A 20,314-nucleotide genomic window follows, 5' to 3' on the forward strand; every position below is an offset into this window, starting at 1 on the left:
AAAAGTTTGTTCACAGACTTAATATAAAGTTTCAATATGGAGTGCGCCTCCGATCAGTGCCATCACGCCTGCTCTCGTCTCAGTCACATGAGGGAATATTACTCTCTTAGTGAATTTTACTACTTTTCTGACCTCCTGATTTATTATTCAAGTGTTTCTACTAGGTAGTTGATTTTCCTCAAAAGATTATTTGGTGATTTACAGACGTCTCTTTGCCAATGTTCGTCACTAGTTAAAAGTGCTTTGGGTTCAATGACATCATTTCACTGACACAGAAATGTACCGCCACCTTTTTGACCTTGGATGTATAGAGAGAACTGGATACAGACGTTGGAGGCGGGGCCTCTTTCATTCCTATGGAAGTTTCTTAGTGGATTCCTAATGACTTGATGTCACTGGTATTGAAGCCGTAGTACTGTGAGCGAATGAAATCTGGCAATTGGGCCCGAAGAGCATGCGCACTTCTGTTTCCCGTAAGACCCGCCTCCAATCCATTTTAATGGCATTTTACCAATTTAAAAACCAATTCATTTAAATAAGGGATATGTAAGTGTTGGTGTGTTAATATTCAAGTACTGGCTAGTTGAACTAAAAAAAAGGATCCTCTGATTCACAGACCCAATGTTAGTCAATGGGAAAAAAATATTTTTGGCCCAAGATGACAGTTGGCCACTACAAAAATGAGCTTTGGCTCACTCAGTTTGAGCACAAGCATGCTAACTACATGATGCACATTTCTAATGACCATGTGACGCTGTGTTACTAATCAGTTTGTGGAAGTAATTCACCAAAAAACATAGTGATGCACCCATAAAGGAAAGGAAGTAGAGAGAATAATTTCTTAATCTTTTATGTCCTGCATTGTTGACATCCAGAAAACATGGATGTCAACAATGCAGGACATAAAAGATTAAGAAATTATAGAAATGTTTTTTGTGAGGAAGGAATAGATTCTGCACCTTTAACTCCTGATTATTGGGGAAAAAAAGTCATACATCAGGTGGTGAGCTAAAAGATCAAATGTCAGAGTGAATTGTTATTTGAGTAGATAACATAATTTATCTTCCTCTGCCAAGAGAAGTGTGTGTGTGTGTTTTTTAAAGCCCTCTCATCACTCCACACTCCTTCAAAAGGCACAGGAGCTCAAGCCACAGTTGACTTATTGGGGTGCTGCTTTCTGTTCGTGGTTTCCGTCGATATCCGTCAAAAACCTTACAGGTCTAAACCTTTCACTTGTAATACCTAAGTTCAAAGACGGTATGGACCTGTAGCTGACACACTCTCCTGTTTCTGCAGCTGCTGCCAGAAGCTGTCTGGGTTTCCCCTCAAACTCTAAATCATGGTTTTCAGGCACAGACCAAAAAGAGAGATTCGTAAGAAGCGCGGCCATTCTGTGCTCTCTGCTCTTGTGCTGTTTTGTCTCAGTCTTCAGTGTTAGATAACCCAACCCACAGTCTGGATAGCCCATAACTCAGGGCCTGGGTCTGGAGCTTAATCTTTAACACAGGATGGGGGTCATCAAATGGGGGGGAATCGGGTTACCCTGTAATCCAAAGGAGAAGAAAAGAAAAACATACCTCCATCAGGAGCTGCTCTGTCCAGCTACCCCACCACACACACACACACACACACACACACACACACACACACACACACACACACACACACACACACACACACACACACACACACACACACACACACACACACACACACACACACACACACACACACACTTGTACACCTCCACCTCGGCTTCCTGCTGTCTCGCCGTGCTCAATTTAAACGTGGGGGTGCTGGTGGAGGTGTGGGGAAAGAACGTAAGTGGTAATGTTGCGTGTTGGGGGCAACGTACGTCATCCTTTAAGACCACAGGGTCCACACAACATGACATCACCGTTTACTAAATATCTAAAGATTTAAGAACAATCACACTGCTAATGAGTTAATGCATTCCTAACATCCTCTTAGCTCATAATGTTCCCTTTTTATAATTATATTTATTCAGACGTGAATTCATGTTTTTGTTATGACTGCTTTCAAGTGTAGACCCATTAGAAATTGACTGAAGACTGAAATTGACAGCCCAAATTTGCTCAGTGGTCTTACTGTTTAACTGTGAAAGTAGCCTAAAGTAGTTCCCGTACTATTCTATTTGTTTAATGTGATCATTCATTTTCATATATTTATGTATTACTTTCTATTTTTCTAAAGAGCTCGCATGTGCTTTTGGAATCAAACCAGGGACGAGCATACTTAATATACGAGCAGTCCCAAATGTAGTGCTTTTGTGTAGGATTGTTAACTTGAAATATGCTCTGAATTATATTTTATGTCTGTGCTGTAAGAGGACATTCATAAATAAGATATCCCCTCATACATGCACCCATAGCAAAGCACAATCTTCCTGGAAGGCTAGTACAGTGGGGCAAAAAAGTATTTAGTCAGCCACCAATTGTGCAAGTTCTCCCATTTAAAAAGATGAGAGAGGCCTGTAATTTTTATCATAGGTACACTTCAACTATGAGAGACAAAATGAGAAAAACAATCCAGGAAATCACATTGTAGGATTTTTAATGAATTAATTATAAATTCCTCGGTAAAATAAGTATTTGGTCACCTACAAACAAGCAGGATTTCTGGCTCTCACAGACCTGTAACTTCTTCTTTAAGAGACTCCTCTGTCCTCCACTCGTTACCTGTATTAATGGCACCTTTTTGAACTCGTTATCAGTATAAAAGACACCTGTCCACAACCTCAAACAGTCATACTCCAAACTCCACTATGGCCAAGACCAAAGAGCTGTCAAAGGAGACCAGAGACAAAATTGTAGACCTGCACCAGGCTGGGAAAACTGAATCTGCAATAGGTAAGCAGCTTGGTGTGAAGAAATCAACTGTGGGAGCAATTATTAGAAAATGGAAGACATACAAGACCACTGCTAATCTCCCTCGATCTGGGGCTCCACGCAAGATCTCATCCCGTGGGGTCAAAATGATCACAAGAACGGTGAGCAAAAATCCCAGAACCACACGGGGGGACCAAGTGAATGACCTGCAGAGAGCTGGGACCAAAGTAACAGAGGCTACAATCAGTAACACACTACGCCGCCAGGGACTTAAATCCTGCAGTTCCAGACGTGTCCCCCTGCTTAAGCCAGTACATGTCCAGGCCCGTCTGAAGTTTGCTAGAGGGCATTTGGATGATCCAGAAGAGGATTGGGAGAATGTCATATGGTCAGAGGAAACCAAAATAGAACTTTTTGGTAAAATTTCAACTCGTCGTGTTTGGAGGAGAAAGAATGCAGAGTTGCATCCAAAGAACACCATACCTACTGTGAAGCATGGGGGTGGAAACATCATGCTTTGGGGCTGTTTTTCTGCAAAGGGACCAGGACGACTGATCCGTGTAAAGGAAAGAATGAATGGGGCCATGTATCGTGAGATTTTGAGTGAAAACCTCCTTCCATCAGCAAGGGCACTGAAGATGAAGCGTGGCTGGGTCTTTCAGCATGACAATGATCCCAAACACACCGCCAGGGCAACGAAGGAGTGGCTTCGTAAGAAGCATTTCAAGGTCCTGGAGTGGCCTAGCCAGTCTCCAGATCTCAACCCCATATAAAATCTTTGGAGGGAGTTGAAAGTCCGTGTTGCCCAGCGACAGCCCCAAAACATCACTGCTTTAGAGGAGATCTGCATGGAGGAATGGGCCAAAATACCAGCAACAGTGTGTGAAAACCTTGTGAAGACTCACAGAAAACGTTTGTCCTCTGTCATTGCCAACAAAGGGTATTTAACAAAGTATTGAGATGAACTTTTGTTATTGACCAAATACTTATTTTCCACAACCATTTGAAAATAAATTCATTAAAAATCCTACAATGTGATTTCCTGGATTTTGTTTTCTCATTTTGTCTCTCATAGTTGAGGTATACCTATGATAAAAATGACAGGCCTCTCTCATCTTTTTAAATGGGAGAACTTGCACAATTGGTGGCTGACTAAATACTTTTTTGCCCCACTGTATGTGTGCCAGCACACCATCCAGAGTTTTTTCCCCTGGAAAAAGGCCATTTAGCCATAACAAGCTCATTAAAAGGAACTGCTTAAGTGTTGCGGTATGTGGGACTGAGCAGCGTGTGCTCTCCTTTGCAGATGCTCAATGCCATCCAGCTGTTTGGTGCCAACCTGGACGACTACCTGCACTTGCTGTTGCCTCCTATCGTCAAGCTATTTGACGCCTCCGATGTGCCCCTGCAGGCCCGAAAGTAAGTACTGCACATAGCTGACTGTGCTTAAGTCGTACCTTTATTGCCCACTGTCCATTTTACCAGCTTCATCCTACTTTATTCATAGAAAGATAATAACACTGCAGCTATTGCTCAGAGAGGTAAAGGGCTGATCTACCAATCATAGTGTATTTGTTTGATCCTAACCCCAAATTGTATAAATGCATCTCTGCAGTATTGAAGTATGTAGTACAGAGGATTTTATAGACTAAATATTATGTTATCTCCTAAATCTGTTTTTTTGTAAACGCTTTAACGTCAAAATGAGGAAATCAAAGAAAACACAAAAACAACTTAAGAGCAAAAAGGAATGGGGTGGTATGTTACTAAGTAGCTGTTATGATTTGAAAGCTGTAGGGAAAATTGGATCGCTTCACTGTATTAGTATATTAATGGCAGGTCGCACGCCTAATAAATATATCTGGTTGAAGTCTAAGAGGATATTTTTTCCATCCATCTAATAGATTTCTTTCTAAGTCCATAAATTGAATGTTGGGGAGTACATTTTTAACCATTTAATTGTTATATTAAAGAGATTTCTTAGCTTTTCCATCAATGCCCACCAGTAGGTCTCCTAGAATTAACTTTGGATTGAACTGAGGTAGAACACTTCTTTAAGGGCGTCAAACACCTTATCCCTTAACGTTCTTGATTAAGGACATTTATTAGATTTTGTTTGGCCTGTTTAAGCTGCTATTTCTGCAGTTTATGAAAAATTACCTTCCATATCAAATCGGATTTGATAGTATTCACACTTGCACCACAATAATGAAAAAAGTCAATATATTAGCTATGATACTAGGTAAAAGAACAGGTTTCAAATGGTAGTATTTTCACTTTTATGTCCTTGTGTTTCTGTCCTACTTTTAATTTGAAGCTGAGCATTTTTTCTTGATGTGCGTTTCCTCTCAGGGTTGCCTTGGAGACACTGGACCGGCTGACTGAGTCCCTGGACTTCACCTGACTACGCTTCACGCATCATCCACCCGATTGTCCGGGCTCTTGACAGCACGCCTGAGCTGCGCGCCACCGCGATGGACACCCTGTCCTCTTTAGTGTTCCAGTTGGGAAAAAAGGTAGCTAAAGATGTCCCCGAGGCTTGTAGCTGTGTAGCTATTATTCAAAACCTCCAGCTTCCCTACTGCTGGCTTCACATGATCAGCACTTCAGTAACTCCTTCACCCCCCTAGTGTTTATTACTTCCTGCCAGACTGCTGATGTCACTGGCCATTTTGTAGCGGGGGGGGTGGTGTTTACGAGAGTGGATGAGGTCACGTTCACCCCTCCCTTTATCCGTAAAACACTGCTATCGTTTTCAGGCCTAACCTCAGAACCACTAACACACGTGCAGCCTCATCTGGAAACTAACGTGCTGCTTTTGATCCCAGACTCATGGTGGTTAGAGACAAGTGCAGGGTAGTTATTAGGCTTCTGGTGTGGGGAAAGAGGTAGCCCGACCAAACCACATCAAGCACACCAACACCCTTTTATTTACTCTGCTTCTCTTCCGCCTTATTTGCAGTACCAGATCTTCATTCCCATGGTGAACAAAGTGATGCTCAAGCACAGGATCAACCACCAGAGATACGACATACTCATATGTCGCATTGTGAAGGTGAGTCACACAATATATCCAGGGTTCCTACAAAACATGTTAAAGCAATCAATACCGACACATATTTCCACCCTGAATTCCTGTCCACTGGGCCTCATACACCAACTGTTCAGGTAGAACAAGCAAACAATGTTTTGCTGGTTGGGTTTGTTTTTAGATATCAATGAAATACACACACTCAAGAACACACTCACTCAGATTTTAGGTTTGACATGATCTTATGTTTTCTAATATATCATTAAATTTACATTAATATTTTTAACATTAAAAGTATTTTTTTAAAGATCAAACACTACAAAGTAACGCTGTATCCAATGTATTTTTAGTTATTTTATTTTATATCAACCAGTAATGATTCTAAATATGTTGGCCTCTTGGGCCTTCGTGTATATATTCTCTCAACTTTTCTTTGTAATTGTCTCATGCCCTTTTAACAATTGCCATGGTTAAAAGGGCATGAGGCTGATTATTTTACAGTCTTATGCCTTTTATCTGAATTGCCGGGATGCTCCAAATGAGGATGGACCTCATGAAAAAAATGAGGATCATTTTGTCAGGATTTATTATAAAAATACACCTTCAGCTGTGTAAGAAACATCATGAAATCTGAAGGCGACTTTTCTAATGTCCTTTTATAAGTATCAATTTGAGAAATAAACTCAAATAAAGGGTCAACTGAGACGCATTGATGTTGTCTACCTCTTACCTAGTCAGAGACCGTTATAACCCCTTCATGACACAAAGCAACTGCAGATGCCAGCATACATTTTCCAATGCAGTGCATCATAACTGAGTCATTACCTTGATGTGTTTATCAACAGTTTCCCCTCAGGAAGGAAATGTGCTTCTACATTCATAGAACATGTTTTGATCTGGTGTGTGTGTGTGTGTGTGTGTGTGTGTGTGTGTGTGTGTGTGTGTGTGTGTGTGTGTGTGTGTGTGTGTGTGTGTGTGTGTGTGTGTGTGTGTGTGTGTGTGTGTGTGTGTGTGTGTGTGTGTGTGTGTGTGTGTGTGTGTGTGTGTGTGTGTGTGTGTGTGTGTGTGTGTGTGTGTGTGTGTGTGTGTGTGTGTGTGTGTGTGTGTGTGTGTGTGTGTGTGTGTCATGTTGTGTCCATTATAGGGCTATACTCTGGCCGAGGAGGAAGAGGACCCTCTAATCTTCCAACATCGCCACCGTAGTAACCAAGGCGACGCTCTGGTCAGCGGACCGGTGGAGGCGGGGCCTATGAAGAAGCTTCACGTCAGCACTACAGCACTTCAGAAGGTCAGAGGAGATGATTGACATTTAATACTTTTAAAACTCGTATTAATTTGCAGTATAAGGTCAAAAACGCAAGACCAGTGTTGCATTAGCTGTATTGTTTACTGAATTGCTGTTGTTTACATTAAACAGCCCTGTATACAAGCCCATAGTTAATTTGTGATGACATATGGAACAACAAATTGGGGATTGATTAAAGGAAAAACCTGAACAAATAATTGTGAAACACAACGAAAGCAGATGCTTCCTTTCAGAGCACAGGGGGTCACTGAGTCGACGGTTGAATATGAAAATGATGTGAATCATATGCTATGACCTGCGCTGTTATGTCACCGGCACTCGGTAACAGTTGAATGATGCAATGTCTTGGTATGACTCAGTTCTATAACTGCCAAGATACCACAAGATTTATCCAATTTATCCTACACGCATTACCTGCACAAACTATGCTGCTCCCACGTAGTTCCCAGAAACGGAGGGTTTCTGTTTCTTCGTAGGCCTGGGGTGCTGCAAGGAAAGTGTCCAAAGATGATTGGCTGGAGTGGCTGAGGCGCTTGAGTGTCGTCCTGCTGAAGGAGTCGTCCTCCCCCGCCCTGAGGTCATGCTGGTCACTGGCTCAAACCTACATCCCCCTCGCCAGGTACACCACTTCTTTGGGCCTAGCCTTTAGCCCTTCTTTTTTGTTTTGTTTTTCCTCTTGTCGCAGTTCCTTATTGGTTTACATCCGTATACTGTAACAGCTGAACACATCCATGTAATCGCCATATTAACCCTTCAAATGAACACATTTTAACTTCTGTCTTTCTAATTTGCGCTTCTGTTGTTACAGTTGGTCGACAACCATCTTTGAACTAACGCATCTGAATACTTTTTAATCTCATGGAGGAATAGTTTTTTGTGACAGCTACTCTATTTATAAAAATATCCAAAAACAGAACAAAACAAATATAATTTAAATAAAGATATTTAGTTAAAATATAAAATATGCAATAACAAGATAAACAATTGATATATTTTAGTGACATAATCCAGATGTAATGACTGTAAATATAAGCAGATTAAGTACCACAAATGCTTCATGATCAACACTTTAGCATTTGGATATACAGTGATGGTCTTTACAAGGTTTTTACTAATGTAACTGCTCTCTTTTATTAGTTTAAAGCCTGTTATTGCCAAAAATGAAACATTTAATGCTGTTATCCACATTGGGTATGATGGCATTATTTGTAAACGCTAATTCTGTGCCGCACAGGGACCTGTTCAACGCCGCCTTCCTGTCTTGTTGGTCTGAGCTGAGCGAGGATCAGCAGGATGAGCTGATCCGCAGCATTGAGTTAGCTCTCACCTCCCAGGACATCGCCGAGGTCACACAGACTCTGCTCAATCTGGCAGAGTTCATGGAGCACAGCGACAAGGTGAGCATTGAACCTCAGCAGCTGCATTAAACCACAGAATGTCATGTAATTGTAGTACAATATGCAGCTTTTACCTTCTTATTTTGATACCAATATTTTGTAATTCACTTTATTTTTATTCAAGCTTTTTTTTTTTGACATTTTCTTAACTTAATTATATTCCTATAAATATTTGTCCTTTTTAATTTACTTGTATCTTTTTTTTTCTTTTACTTTACCCTATTTATTTTTCTACAAAGTTATTCATATTGGCAAAGGCCGAATCCCATCCAATTTTATTTTTTATTGGATATTTTACTTTAACTTGTGTTTATATACTTTTTATTCCTTTTTTTGAAGCTTATCTTTTATTTTATTCTATTCCAAAATGGAGCAAAAGTCATTCAACACTTCTTGTATTTATTCAATAAATAAAGTATTCTGGTTCTAAATCCCTCTGATGCTATTCAGACCAAATCAAGCCATGCTTTATCGAGTTGCCTGCTGTCCTTTATATAAGGTATACTTTTAGAAATTGAAGGTTTATTATATTAGGTGGTTAATTTTAAAGGTGTGACAAATAACAAAAAATCTGTCTTTATATAATTTAATCTCAAACGCCCATCATAAACCCACAGGCATTAGGTGTTATCCATTACCTCAACTTTAACAAGTCTATTTCTGAGCTTTTTATACACAAACTGTCAACCCCCTTTGTGGAACAAAGGGTCCACACTAACTGGATGTGCATGACATTACATTCACTACATGATGTTGGAATATCTTTTTGAAAATAGGGTGTTCTTACATTGTCTCCAGCAGGCAGAGCAGCAGCATTCAGACCTCATCTGTTTTGACGTTGTCATTGTGGAAACGACAATGATGGTTCACTTGGCCCAGTTCAGTTTAAGGTTTTTCTGTGTCATCAGCGTATTTTCACACCAAGTCGTGCGTGAAGGCATTCGGTGTTATGAATTTTCAGCATCTGCCAGAAAATTCAAACGCTGAACCAGATGCTAAATAGAGTTCATGATTGCAAGTAACGGCTACGCCTAAATAGAGGCGCTTGAAAACATGAGAAGTCACCCAATTCTCCTCATATGCCCTCATATTGAGGAGACAGCAATGCTTTAATTCACTACTGTAGGCCTTCCTGCATCATGTTGGCACAGCCCAAATGGTCAACAGGCTCTTTGAAAAAGTGAAAGGTGATTTTGTGTTGCATGTTTGAGATATGCCCAATTTGCACTACATTATACTCTTAAACAGTTCATTAGAAATAGGTTGCTGTCAATTTGATTAAAAGGAACAGGGGTGTACGGGATAATATCAAGATGACATATCATCACTTTTGCAGTGCTCTTTCACCAACATCTCTATCTGAAGCAGTGTTTCTGTTAGCTGTTTTTTTTACTGGATTTTGATTGGGAAAACCTGTTCAAGTCCTGCAAATACACATTTTCCAGACATAATCTCGAGGTAAAGATAATTCCCATCAGTGCAATTAATATGTTTTGAGCTTTAATATAAAATGTTATGTGCAAAACAGGCCTACATGTTGATTTGTTTGCAAATATATTTTATTCAGTTTCATTTTTTGCTTAGAATCTTTATGTTTTTTAAAGCTGATGAGAAATCTTCTTTGTGTAGAGCGCTACAGCATAAACTTGCGTAATGTTTTACATTTTCTTTGAATTTCGCACAAGTCTATTGACGGGACTTATTCTATTTGTATTAGCCTACTTTTGAATAAAAATCAATCTAGCTGACTTGATTATGTCATTCTTTATCAATAATGTAATTCTGTCATCTTTCCTATCAATTGTTTTTAAGCTCACTAATAACCTGTAGATAAAGCTAAGCCTTAATGGCTAAATCTGGCACAATAAAATAATTGATTATAGTGCTCATGTTAATGATTGTGCATTGTCCCTTCCTAAAAAATACTAATACAAACCAGTTATATCTGACTTGAATTTCTTCCATTTGTCCGGTATATTCATTTAGTTTCGGAAACACTGACCCCTTCCTAAATAACATGCAAAGGTGTTGCAAACCAACAAAAAATAAACAAAAGAGAGCCCTTTGAAGATGCCATTTTGTCCCTAGGCCACACCTTGAGCTAATTAGTGACGACACCGTTACGTTGAGGCCACAGACCGTCATGTGGGGGTCATAATATACCATTTAAGCAGGGATATTACCCCCTGCTGTGAGGCTGCAGTGGAAACACGTATAATGTGACCTTTTTGGAGCCATTGGAAAGAAGGGAACCAGGCTACCAGATACCCTTTTGCACGTCAACCCAATGGCTAGATTGACCACTGTATTTCAATGATTAAATACAGACTTTTGCTGAATAATAAGTTCAATGTGTGATGCAAACTTTGCTAATTGCCAATGGAGAGCAACTGTCCATTCAAGTTCCATTTCATTTCGATCTTGCTGAACAACTTGGTAATTTTGTACAATTTATTTCCTCTTCCAGGGCCCTCTGCCCCTCAGAGATGATAATGGAATTGTGCTGCTGGGGGAGAGAGCTGCCAAGTGTCGTGCCTACGCCAAGGCTCTGCACTACAAAGAGCTGGAGTTTCAGAAAGGCCCTTCTCCTCTCATCCTGGAGGCTCTCATCAGGTAGGTGGTCTAAATACCTGTGACACAAACTCTGTTTTTCAGAGAAAAAAGAAAATGGCTTTTGTAAAAGCGGGGGTTTTAGTTGAGAGAAATGCTGTGTCTCAATTCATGTTCTTCTGTACTTGCGTGTGCTATTTTTAGTGCATAAGTGCGTCTCTAAAGTATGGCAAAATGACTAACTGTGGCGATGTTGCCCTAAAAATTCCAAAAATTAAGCCTATTATGTGGAACACTTGTCACTCTCCATCTTGGCTACGCAACGGAATTCACGCAACCAGCCACGGTTGCGGTTACTACGATGAACACAGCACTATACACATAAGTTATATATGTTTCGTTTTTTATTAATATATGTATCCCTTTTCTTCTGTCGTAAAGAAGCAGTTAATTTAACCAGTTAAATGAGCTATCTACAGAAATTTGCTACCACAAATGGTAGCGTGATTTTCACTTCCGTTGAGCGCACAGCAGCAATCTGCGATTTGAGATGACTTTACACTTCTAAAATTCACACACCGCTTACAGTGGGTGAGTGGCCAAGTACTGCAGTGTCTGCATAACAATGCTTAGTTGTGTATCATCTCCTTTGGTCCCTGTACGTTTTTCCACAGTTATAATCAAATTATTATGTAGCTTCATACAAAGCTGTATATGTCTTCTTCAAAGTCAGGAGTTGCTTGTGACTTTCAGATTGTAACATAATTGAGTGCCAGTGTGCGGTCCCTTCCTGCTAGTGTGGATTCATCCTCATCACAGAAACGAGGTTTGACAGGCGGCTCTGTAATAAACAGTTACTGCATTAGAAGTTATTGCTTCAAGACAAACATGAAACTATTCTCTCCAAGTCAATTTATATTCTAATAAATACACACACAGAAAATGATATTACACATATCCTCACATAAGCGTTTGATATCTTCTGTCATCTTTTCCATAGTCCTTTCTCATCCTTCTTTATTTCTATGCCTTTGGCATGGCATGGAAAAATCTGTTTTGCAGGCATCTAATTGGACGCCTGCCTCCTTTTCATCTGTGAGTGTCTGGACTTGTGTTTCTCAGGGGCCTGTTTTCAATTTATCAGGAGCCTTGATGATGGTGAACGATGGGAGCCGGCACTCTGGTGTTTTCAATATCCCCATCTGGTTCTCACCTCTCCAGGATTTCCCATAAAATATCCAGAGGCTGGTGTGCATAAGCACTAAGTTAACCTTGCTCTACTGAGTAGTTGCTGTACTTAAAAAAAGAGAAACGTTCATATCTGATGAACACTTCTTGACGACGTGGAGGCAGAGCACTTTTGATGAGTCAGGGCGTTTGTAGATGAGTTTGCAAATATTCTGAGGATTTTTTTTTGTATTATCTTATATGAATGAATACAATTTAGGGTATTCCTTCTGAATAGGTGACATAACTCACAGTTTTTATGAGTCGTGACATGTGTTAATAATGTGTGAGGGATTAAAAAAATGTGTTTGTGGTCTGACTATATTAGCTGGCCCCATGGCTTTGGAAAGAGCCAGGACATTGGTCACATTTTCCCCAACAACAGAGGATTATTGTTAATTGAGCATGGTTTTATTAAGACATCGTGCAGTGTTTTAATATTGACTTGGATTAGTCACTTGTTTCTGTTTTTATTGAATTTGACAGTCTCTGTTAGAATGGAATGATGGTGTGAAGCTGTGTGATAGATATTATTAAGGTCTGTTAAAGTAAAGTGCTCCCCCATTTACTGAGTTAATATGAATTTGGTGGTTCCATCGTCACTGTAGGAACTAGATCGGGCATTAATGGCATCTGGACATTGTGTTAAAAATAAAAGGGTAGCCATAATGTTACCAGGCACTATTTAAATGGATTTTTTTTAAATAAAATTGAGTATTTTAAGATGTATAGAGCACTGTAAACTGCAAAACTCCATCTTATGCCAACCATACAGAGAGGCTTTTGTGCATTATTCTATTTCACTTCTTAACTGCTCTTATGGATCCAATATACGAGTAAAGGGGATGGGCACTATAGTAGGAACACGTGTACAAGGTAATGTTATCCAGTAGCCACTGGTGGATATTCTGCTTTGGTAATGATTGCATTAGCTCAGTGGGTTAAACCAAGAACGACATATATACTGACGGTGTCCGCGGGGTTGTAAAAGGTATTAAAAGGTAGTAAATGAAATTAGCTAAAATTAACGCTATTAAAAAGTAATAAACGTCATCTGATGAGGTATTACATTTTCGAACCACTATCCAACTATGGTTTTTTTTTCCATTTGTGATAAGTGCAGGCCTATCTCCTAAAAAATGCGTGAATTTAATTAGCCTATACTATATAAATTATATGTGCGAGTAGGACCTGAACAATAGCAATGATGTGACGTCAGTGCGTGGCGACTCAGTCTATGCTTCAACTGGATAGCTTGGGGAAATCATGGGGAAATGTAATTTTTCGGAACTCTGGTTAGAGGACTCGAGATTCAAAGACTGGCTTAGGCCAGTAGTTGGTAACAGCCGAGAGGCTTATTGCAACGTCTGTAAAAAGACAATACACATCACCTGGATGGGAGTGAATGCCGTCAGGTCACACATGGAGTCTAATAGCCACCAAACAAGAATGTGCGGACGTAGTGAGCAACTACCAATTTCGATGTTCTGCGCTAGCGCAACGGCTACATCACCGCAAACCACCACTGTCCCCAAACCTCCACCGCTCTGCCAGCGGTAGGCATACCAGCACCGTGAGTAGGCATATGACAGACGTCAGACAACAAACTCTATAACCCACTTCGACTTTGCGAGCTGAGGGTCTGTCTGTCTGTCTGTCTGTCTGTCTGTCTGTCTGTCTGTCTGTCTGTCTGTCTGTCTGTCTGTCTGTCTGTCTGTCTGTCTGTCTGTCTGTCTGTCTGTCTGTCTGTCTGTCTGTCTGTCTGTCTGTCTGTCTGTCTGTCTGTCTGTCTGTCTGTCTGTCTGTCTGTCTGTCTGTCTGTCTGTCTGTCTGTCTGTCTGTCTGTCTGTCTGTCTGTCTGTCTCAGTGTTGGGCAAGTTTTGAGTCCAGTGTTGAAGTGAAGTTATTACCTTGTTAAATTGTGATGAAATGTGTAACTCCCTTTGGAAAGAAATAATAATTATAATCACTTTACTTTTAACTTTTTACAGAAATCCTTTAATTAAAATGTTCAGTTTTTTAACTTTTAAACCTTTTCTGATTTTCATTTGTCATTTTGTCTTCACTGAGACAGAATGATAGTGAAAGAAAGAGTGTAGCACAGGAGAAGTGGCGTCTGCGCTTCCTACACATAACAATGAAATAACTTTTTGTCTTGGGTTAGGATTAAATAACAAATAATTGTCTATAGGTCAGTGTTTTTATTGAGGCAAAAAAGTAACAAAGTACCCAGTAAATGTAATAATAGCTACTTGATTTGAATTGTAAGCATTACTACACTTACTCACTCAGAAAGTTAAGTAACAAAAGACAGTAATCTCTTACTTTATAATTAGTTACCCCCAACACTGTTGTGAAAGGTTGCCACTACAGTTGCAGCTCAAAGTCATGTTGGTATTAAAAAATATTGTGAAGGTATTAAAAAAGTTATTAAATTCAACTTAAAATTTCTGTATATACCCTGATACTTTATAAATAGAATAATACAATTTATATATATCGATCTATTTAAATGCTTTAGCAGGGAAATCATATAATTAAATTCAGGTCAACAACATCTCAAAATGAAGCATCTAGAATTACCCTGAAATTGAATCCATAATGCTGACAGTTAAAGTAAATGTGGATCATATTAACTACCAAAAGGTCGCATAAACCTGTAGCTGTTTTAGTGGATTGCATTACTTTTTTATTAAACATATGTCCAGTAGATGCTTAGGATTCCTCTTTTATATACAATCTGGATTCCAAGTAAAAAATATCTGAAAGTAAGGACTTATTTAAAGACACACACAATAAATCAAATGTGTTGCTGAGCACTAATGAAGCCCCATTAATGTGTTTTGTTAACCTTTAGAACAATCAGTTCCACACCATAGTTTCTATAGTTCATGGTTTATAATACCTGCCGAAGCAGCCTCGAAGTCAAATTCACCTTAACACGGCATCTCTTCAAGACTTCTATCTTAATTCAACTCTCCACAGATAACTACGACTTCCATTTGCAGGGATTCCTAAGTGATGCACATCAGTGATTAGGAATCAATCTTCGTCAATAGAAACCAGCCTTTAACTGTTCTTACACCATCCATCACTGCTCAAGGTCTCCTTTTGTTGTTGGGGGCACAAGTTGAAATACTTTTAAGCCTTACAATAAAAAAAACTGGTCACTGGACACCATTCAAAGGTTGGCTTTGGGCGTACTTGATTCCACTGAGGGCATTTCTTCTAAATGGTAAGGGATACTAAGAGTTAGATGTTTACCCTGACTCAATGTGTCACCTTGTAAAGAGGCTCGCACTAAGCCTATCACTGAGCCTGTATAGGCAGTGCTCCCTGTCTGTGGGTATTTGAATGCTCTATGGAATTCTTTGTTGGTTAAAAGCGTAGCATAATGGTCTTTTTGTTTTGAAGGTAGTAAACCTAAAGGCATTTAACTAAACAGCAGAATAGAGTCTGTGTGGTCTTCCTTCTTGTGCTTGGCTTAGGTGCCCTGGGACCTTTGGCCAGGATGTCAGTAAATGACCCCAAGGGTCAGAGGTCGGTGGCACATATGTTGCTAAATGTGGACAGGAATGGACACCTCGGTTTGCTTTTAGACCTCCATTCATTTGGACACATTTCAACTTTGCTATTTAGCCAGTGGAGTGAAGAGAGTCATGTTGAATAACCAGTATTATACGCTTTGTTTCTTTTAAAAAATATGTTTATTTTCTTTTACATTAAAACAACATAATTACAGAGCTGTACACATTTTACAAATAACTCATATCTGTCTTCAATGGTTAGGGTTTTAAAATAAAATGCAGCGTAATTCTTAGGAAATACCTTTGGTGGTTGATCCCATTCCATCAACACACATAGAGCTTTTTAAACAGTTCCTACCAGTCCATAATGATTTACCTCAAACCAGACTCTGGAATGATCCTTGCTACTACCCATTAATAGCTTGTGTGAACTAAAACATACATCCTAGTGCTTTCAAGACAAATGAGACAAGGAATCAAAATCCAGTCACCCATACAGGACAGTGGTAAAAGAGCATCTATCAAAGCTTTGTTTAAAAATAAAATATTTTACTGATAAATACACAATTAACTACAATTTACAATCAAACACCGCAAAAACATTACACATTCATTTGACTGAAACTCAATCAGACCATCACAAACTACATTTTCATTTCTCTAGCAGTCGAGGGGGTAAGCCACAGTTTGGTTTAACATCTATTAGTGATATCTCTCAGCATTCATGCGTATGATCTTGGTCCAGGACACACAGCTGAAGGACTTATGGTTGAAAATCCACTGGCCGGATCTTCATCTCCACTTTCTTGAGGGAGTAGTTGGACCCGTGCCAGCCATACCAATTGATCCCATCTGGCTTCTTTGTTATGTGCTGACCGTAGCGGTGAAATACGCCGTTCAAGTTTGAGTCAGTGCAGCAGTTGTACCAGTAACCACCTGGAAGGACACACGGGAAAATAATTAAACTTAATGCTAATGGGAAGGAATCAGTATCTGTTACATCTACTATAAATCACGCCAGACAGTTTTCTGTGGGTTTTTTTGCCAAAAAACGTACCTTTGCGCAGGGAAGCACAATCGTCCACACATTTGTCATTGTCCTTGTTCATGGTGCTGAAGTTGGTGTTGTTGTGGTAGCGCAGGGAGTCGCCAGCGTTCCCACTGTAGTTGGCAAGGAAGAGCTTGTAGCTGTTGAGCTCGTTACTCACAGTGAAAAACCCATATTCGGCGTAGCGCGTCTCTCCTTCCCAGTCCTGCATTGGAAAACATATAACATGATTAAGAGAGGGATATTATAGAATATTGGCTTTCAAGGTTTGCCTGATCTGCTAAAGTTAGTTTGATTTATTATTGATTTACACTGCATACCCTTAGAACAAACTGGTTTTGGGTTTTTACCTTTTCACTTTTGGCTATTAAAAGGTTTGTGCTCTATTAGCATATTCGTGCTCTTAAGTGTCTCGGCCCAAGCTGTAATAATTGCTGTGCTTTCCAACACGTACCTCCAACTCAACCCTGAGCACACTGGGCTGCCTTGTTAGACGGAAGATGTTGTCATTGCCTAACCAGAAGTCTCCGCGGATGGATCCAAATCCATTTTTGTATGCCTTCCAGTCACGGTTAAATGATGTCAGGCCTACTTTGCGTCTCTGGATCAGAGTCCAACCACCTCCATTTGTTTCCATGTCACAGAAGACCTGAAAATATTTACCATAATGTTATGCAGATGCCCCACTATGCTCCACCAATAAAAGCAAAAAGGAAAAAGCTTAAGTACAACTTACACTCAACTCCGGTGTACCCAGAAACTCATCTTTAGGAAGTTTGTACTCGCCAGAGATCTTGTAGTTCTTACTGTACAGGGATGAGCAGTCGTATATGGCATCTGGAAGAAAAAAAAGAACCCTTTCAGTTATGATAAAACCATATGCAGGTCCATAAAAAGAGTGAATGTCATAAATTTGAACAGCTTTATGGATATCTGAGTGATTGGGCAGATGAAAAAGTGACCTTTACCCCGCCAAAAGCAAAATAGATCAAAACAGAAGGCTCAGATTTTTGCATAGTTCTCCTCAGACTCCAGTCGCAGTATGGTGATGCCATTAATGGGGCTATGAGATCACTATGGAGCATTGAGCCCAATACTTTAAAAAGGCTGTGTGAAAGAAAGAGATGGAAACCTTCCACTTCTTCTAATCTTTGCATCCCTTCCTGTTCTGCCCTCCTGTCTCTAATTTTCTCCAGTTTAAAAAAGGCCCCTGTGTTCCCTGTGCCAGTGACATAAATGTGGTCCTGCTAGACCACAGAGTTAAGGTATTGAAATAATAAACTACGTCATGCCTGGTTAAGCTCCTGGCAGGGGCCAGTGCTGATTAGTGGTGTGTTAAAGTTGAGTTGAATGTCGGAGTCATTTGGCTTTGATGGAGCTCTCTATTGACACCCGTGCAGATGAGGCTCCAGCTTCAAAATTATGATTTATTATAAGTGTGAGCACTGTCATATTCCTCGCAACCAATTCAAAAAATAGTTCCTGGGACAACCAAGCAATAGACATGGCTGATTATAGTTTTTCACGTCTAGAATAAATATATAGTTTCTTGTGTGCAAAAATATTTAACGTATTTGAAAAGTGCTTCAGATAATTTACTTCCTCACATTCCAGTGAAATGGAAGCTTGTGAATTTCTTAGCTTGTTATTTACTTGAGTCTGCTTTTCAAATGAGAAAGGAGTTTCTTGCAGCTAGTAATTGCAAGAAACTCCTTGTGTAAAATTAAAACATGCTGAACAGGTCAGTACAAAAAAGGTACATTTTGAGTTCAAACTATTCGGAAAATCTTTCCCCATCCGGGGAACACCTGGAGGTTGAATTTAACAGCAACTGCTTAACAGGCTAAGAGAGAAAGCCAGTTGCTGAATATGCACTGGAATCAGGGTCAGTTTTACCATGTGTGAACATTTTTATTTAAAATCTCCCCTGGACTTTTTAATTTGAAAACAATTCAGCAAAAATACCTTACTTTTTTAAAGAAGTAATGACATCAAACAGAAGAACTACAAATTCTGGTAATTTATTTCATACTGTATTACCAGCTGCTACAAAAGCTCACCTGATGAAGTCTGTGTGGCAGACTGCAGGGTTTGTAGCTGCATTATCTCTACACGGTTGTTGATCTCAGAGTACTTGCTCTCCGCCTCCGTGACCCGGGCTTCCTGCTGCCGGTTCTGCTTGTCCAGCTCCATTATTTGCCTAACAACGCTCATCAAGTCGGTCTCCTGCTTGCGACTCATCTCGTCCAGGATACTGGTCAGATTGGCCACCTGGACCTTGAGTGAACGCACCTCGTCGCAGCACTGATTCTTGGGGGGCTTCGGAGGTGCCAGTCTCTTCCTGGGATTCTGGGCCCAAGTCTCCGCCAACAGAAGAAGCGTGAGCCCAAGAACTACTACGCTCAAATTAACTTTTGCCATTTCTTATACAAAAGTACTTGTTTTCAAGTCTTTTGACTCAAAAGTAGTTGCTCCCTGTAGAAGGTCTTGGCTGGAAATATCAAATGGACCAAAGATTTGACTGACCAGTCAAGTTGGAGCTCCTCACCCAGGCTCTGTCTAGTTTCCTAAGTGAAGCCCTCCTCTGCCTGAGCATCTTAAATATTTTGTATGTAGGTCCTCCTCCTCTCCCCCCCTCCACGCACCATGCTGACCCTCTCCTACCTTCAGGGTGGAGGACCTTTCCCATACCTCCTCCCCCTGGCCCCCCGCCTACTTCTCCACTCATCTTACTTTCACTCATTCCACAGAAGCTTTAGCCCACGTTTTTTCTCTCTTTGTCAGGTGTTGAAGGCTTCCTGGCAGTACGGGTTTTTTCTGCCTCTGCCTGGAAGGGCAAAATTAGAGGCTGAGGACAAAAAACAAAGGCTATTCAACTCAATGCACTTACAATTACGAGCCATTTGGTATGTTGTGAAACAGCAAACGCTTAAATACTTGCACTGGATTAAAGTTATTCCTCTTTAAAGAAAAATTGTTACAACATTTGAAAGAATGTTTCAGGCTTAACTGCCATTGTATGTAATTATCTTCCCTGTCTTCACAGTCAAATTAGTCTGTTAATGACAGATTTGACTCTATCCTTGGGGCTAAGCATTTCTTCAGCAAATTTGGTCTTCACATGCCAAGAGGTGTTCAGAGTCACTAATCACTCTTAAATGTGGGTTAAGTGTTCTGTTGATGCTACCCTTTTTGGCAGACTTTGAAACAGAAATGTTTTCCGCAGTGCCTTTCAGCGTAACACTTTAAAAGGGTGTTGATAAATGGGGAAAGGCTTTAGAGCAAAATTCTGCCTAAACAGTCTCAATTAAGCAGAAATAATTATTCAGGAGAGGGCAAACAAAGTCTAAAAATGCTGTCTACAAGCTTAAAGGACTGA

General features: G+C 40.1%; 2 protein-coding genes across 2 annotated transcripts in view; one reads left to right on the forward strand and one right to left on the reverse strand.

The window, feature by feature from the left end:
* The window catches only part of mtor (mechanistic target of rapamycin kinase), a 105,176-nt gene that overhangs the window by 27,154 nt on the left and 57,708 nt on the right, over window positions 1–20,314 (forward strand). The window contains 8 exon segments of the mRNA XM_063888124.1: window positions 4,156–4,268; window positions 5,202–5,250; window positions 5,252–5,365; window positions 5,812–5,904; window positions 7,025–7,168; window positions 7,663–7,805; window positions 8,421–8,583; window positions 11,051–11,196. Coding sequence (XP_063744194.1) covers window positions 4,156–4,268; window positions 5,202–5,250; window positions 5,252–5,365; window positions 5,812–5,904; window positions 7,025–7,168; window positions 7,663–7,805; window positions 8,421–8,583; window positions 11,051–11,196 — 965 coding nt within the window.
* angptl7 (angiopoietin-like 7) lies at window positions 16,051–19,510 on the reverse strand. The gene is made up of 5 exons (XM_063883824.1): window positions 18,996–19,510; window positions 17,672–17,772; window positions 17,390–17,584; window positions 16,945–17,140; window positions 16,051–16,823 (listed from the first exon to the last, which is right to left on the reverse strand). Exons 1-5 carry the CDS (start codon window positions 19,354–19,356, stop codon window positions 16,651–16,653), a joined length of 1,026 nt encoding a protein of 341 aa, XP_063739894.1. The 5' UTR covers window positions 19,357–19,510; the 3' UTR covers window positions 16,051–16,650.

This window comes from Eleginops maclovinus, chromosome 1, assembly GCF_036324505.1.
Source record: "Eleginops maclovinus isolate JMC-PN-2008 ecotype Puerto Natales chromosome 1, JC_Emac_rtc_rv5, whole genome shotgun sequence".
Classification (NCBI taxonomy): Eukaryota; Metazoa; Chordata; class Actinopteri; order Perciformes; family Eleginopidae; genus Eleginops; species Eleginops maclovinus.

Excerpts from the sequence above, each read along its gene's own strand:
- angptl7 (XM_063883824.1), bottom strand. The coding sequence starts at position 19,356 with ATGGCAAAAGTTAATTTGAGCGTAGTAGTTCTTGGGCTCACGCTTCTT. Across the intron at positions 17,773-18,995 it reads TGCCACACAGACTTCATCAG|ATGCCATATACGACTGCTCA; the intron begins GTGAGCTTTTGT and ends TTTTTCTTCCAG. Across the intron at positions 17,585-17,671 it reads TGGGTACACCGGAGTTGAGT|GTCTTCTGTGACATGGAAAC; the intron begins GTAAGTTGTACT and ends AAATATTTTCAG.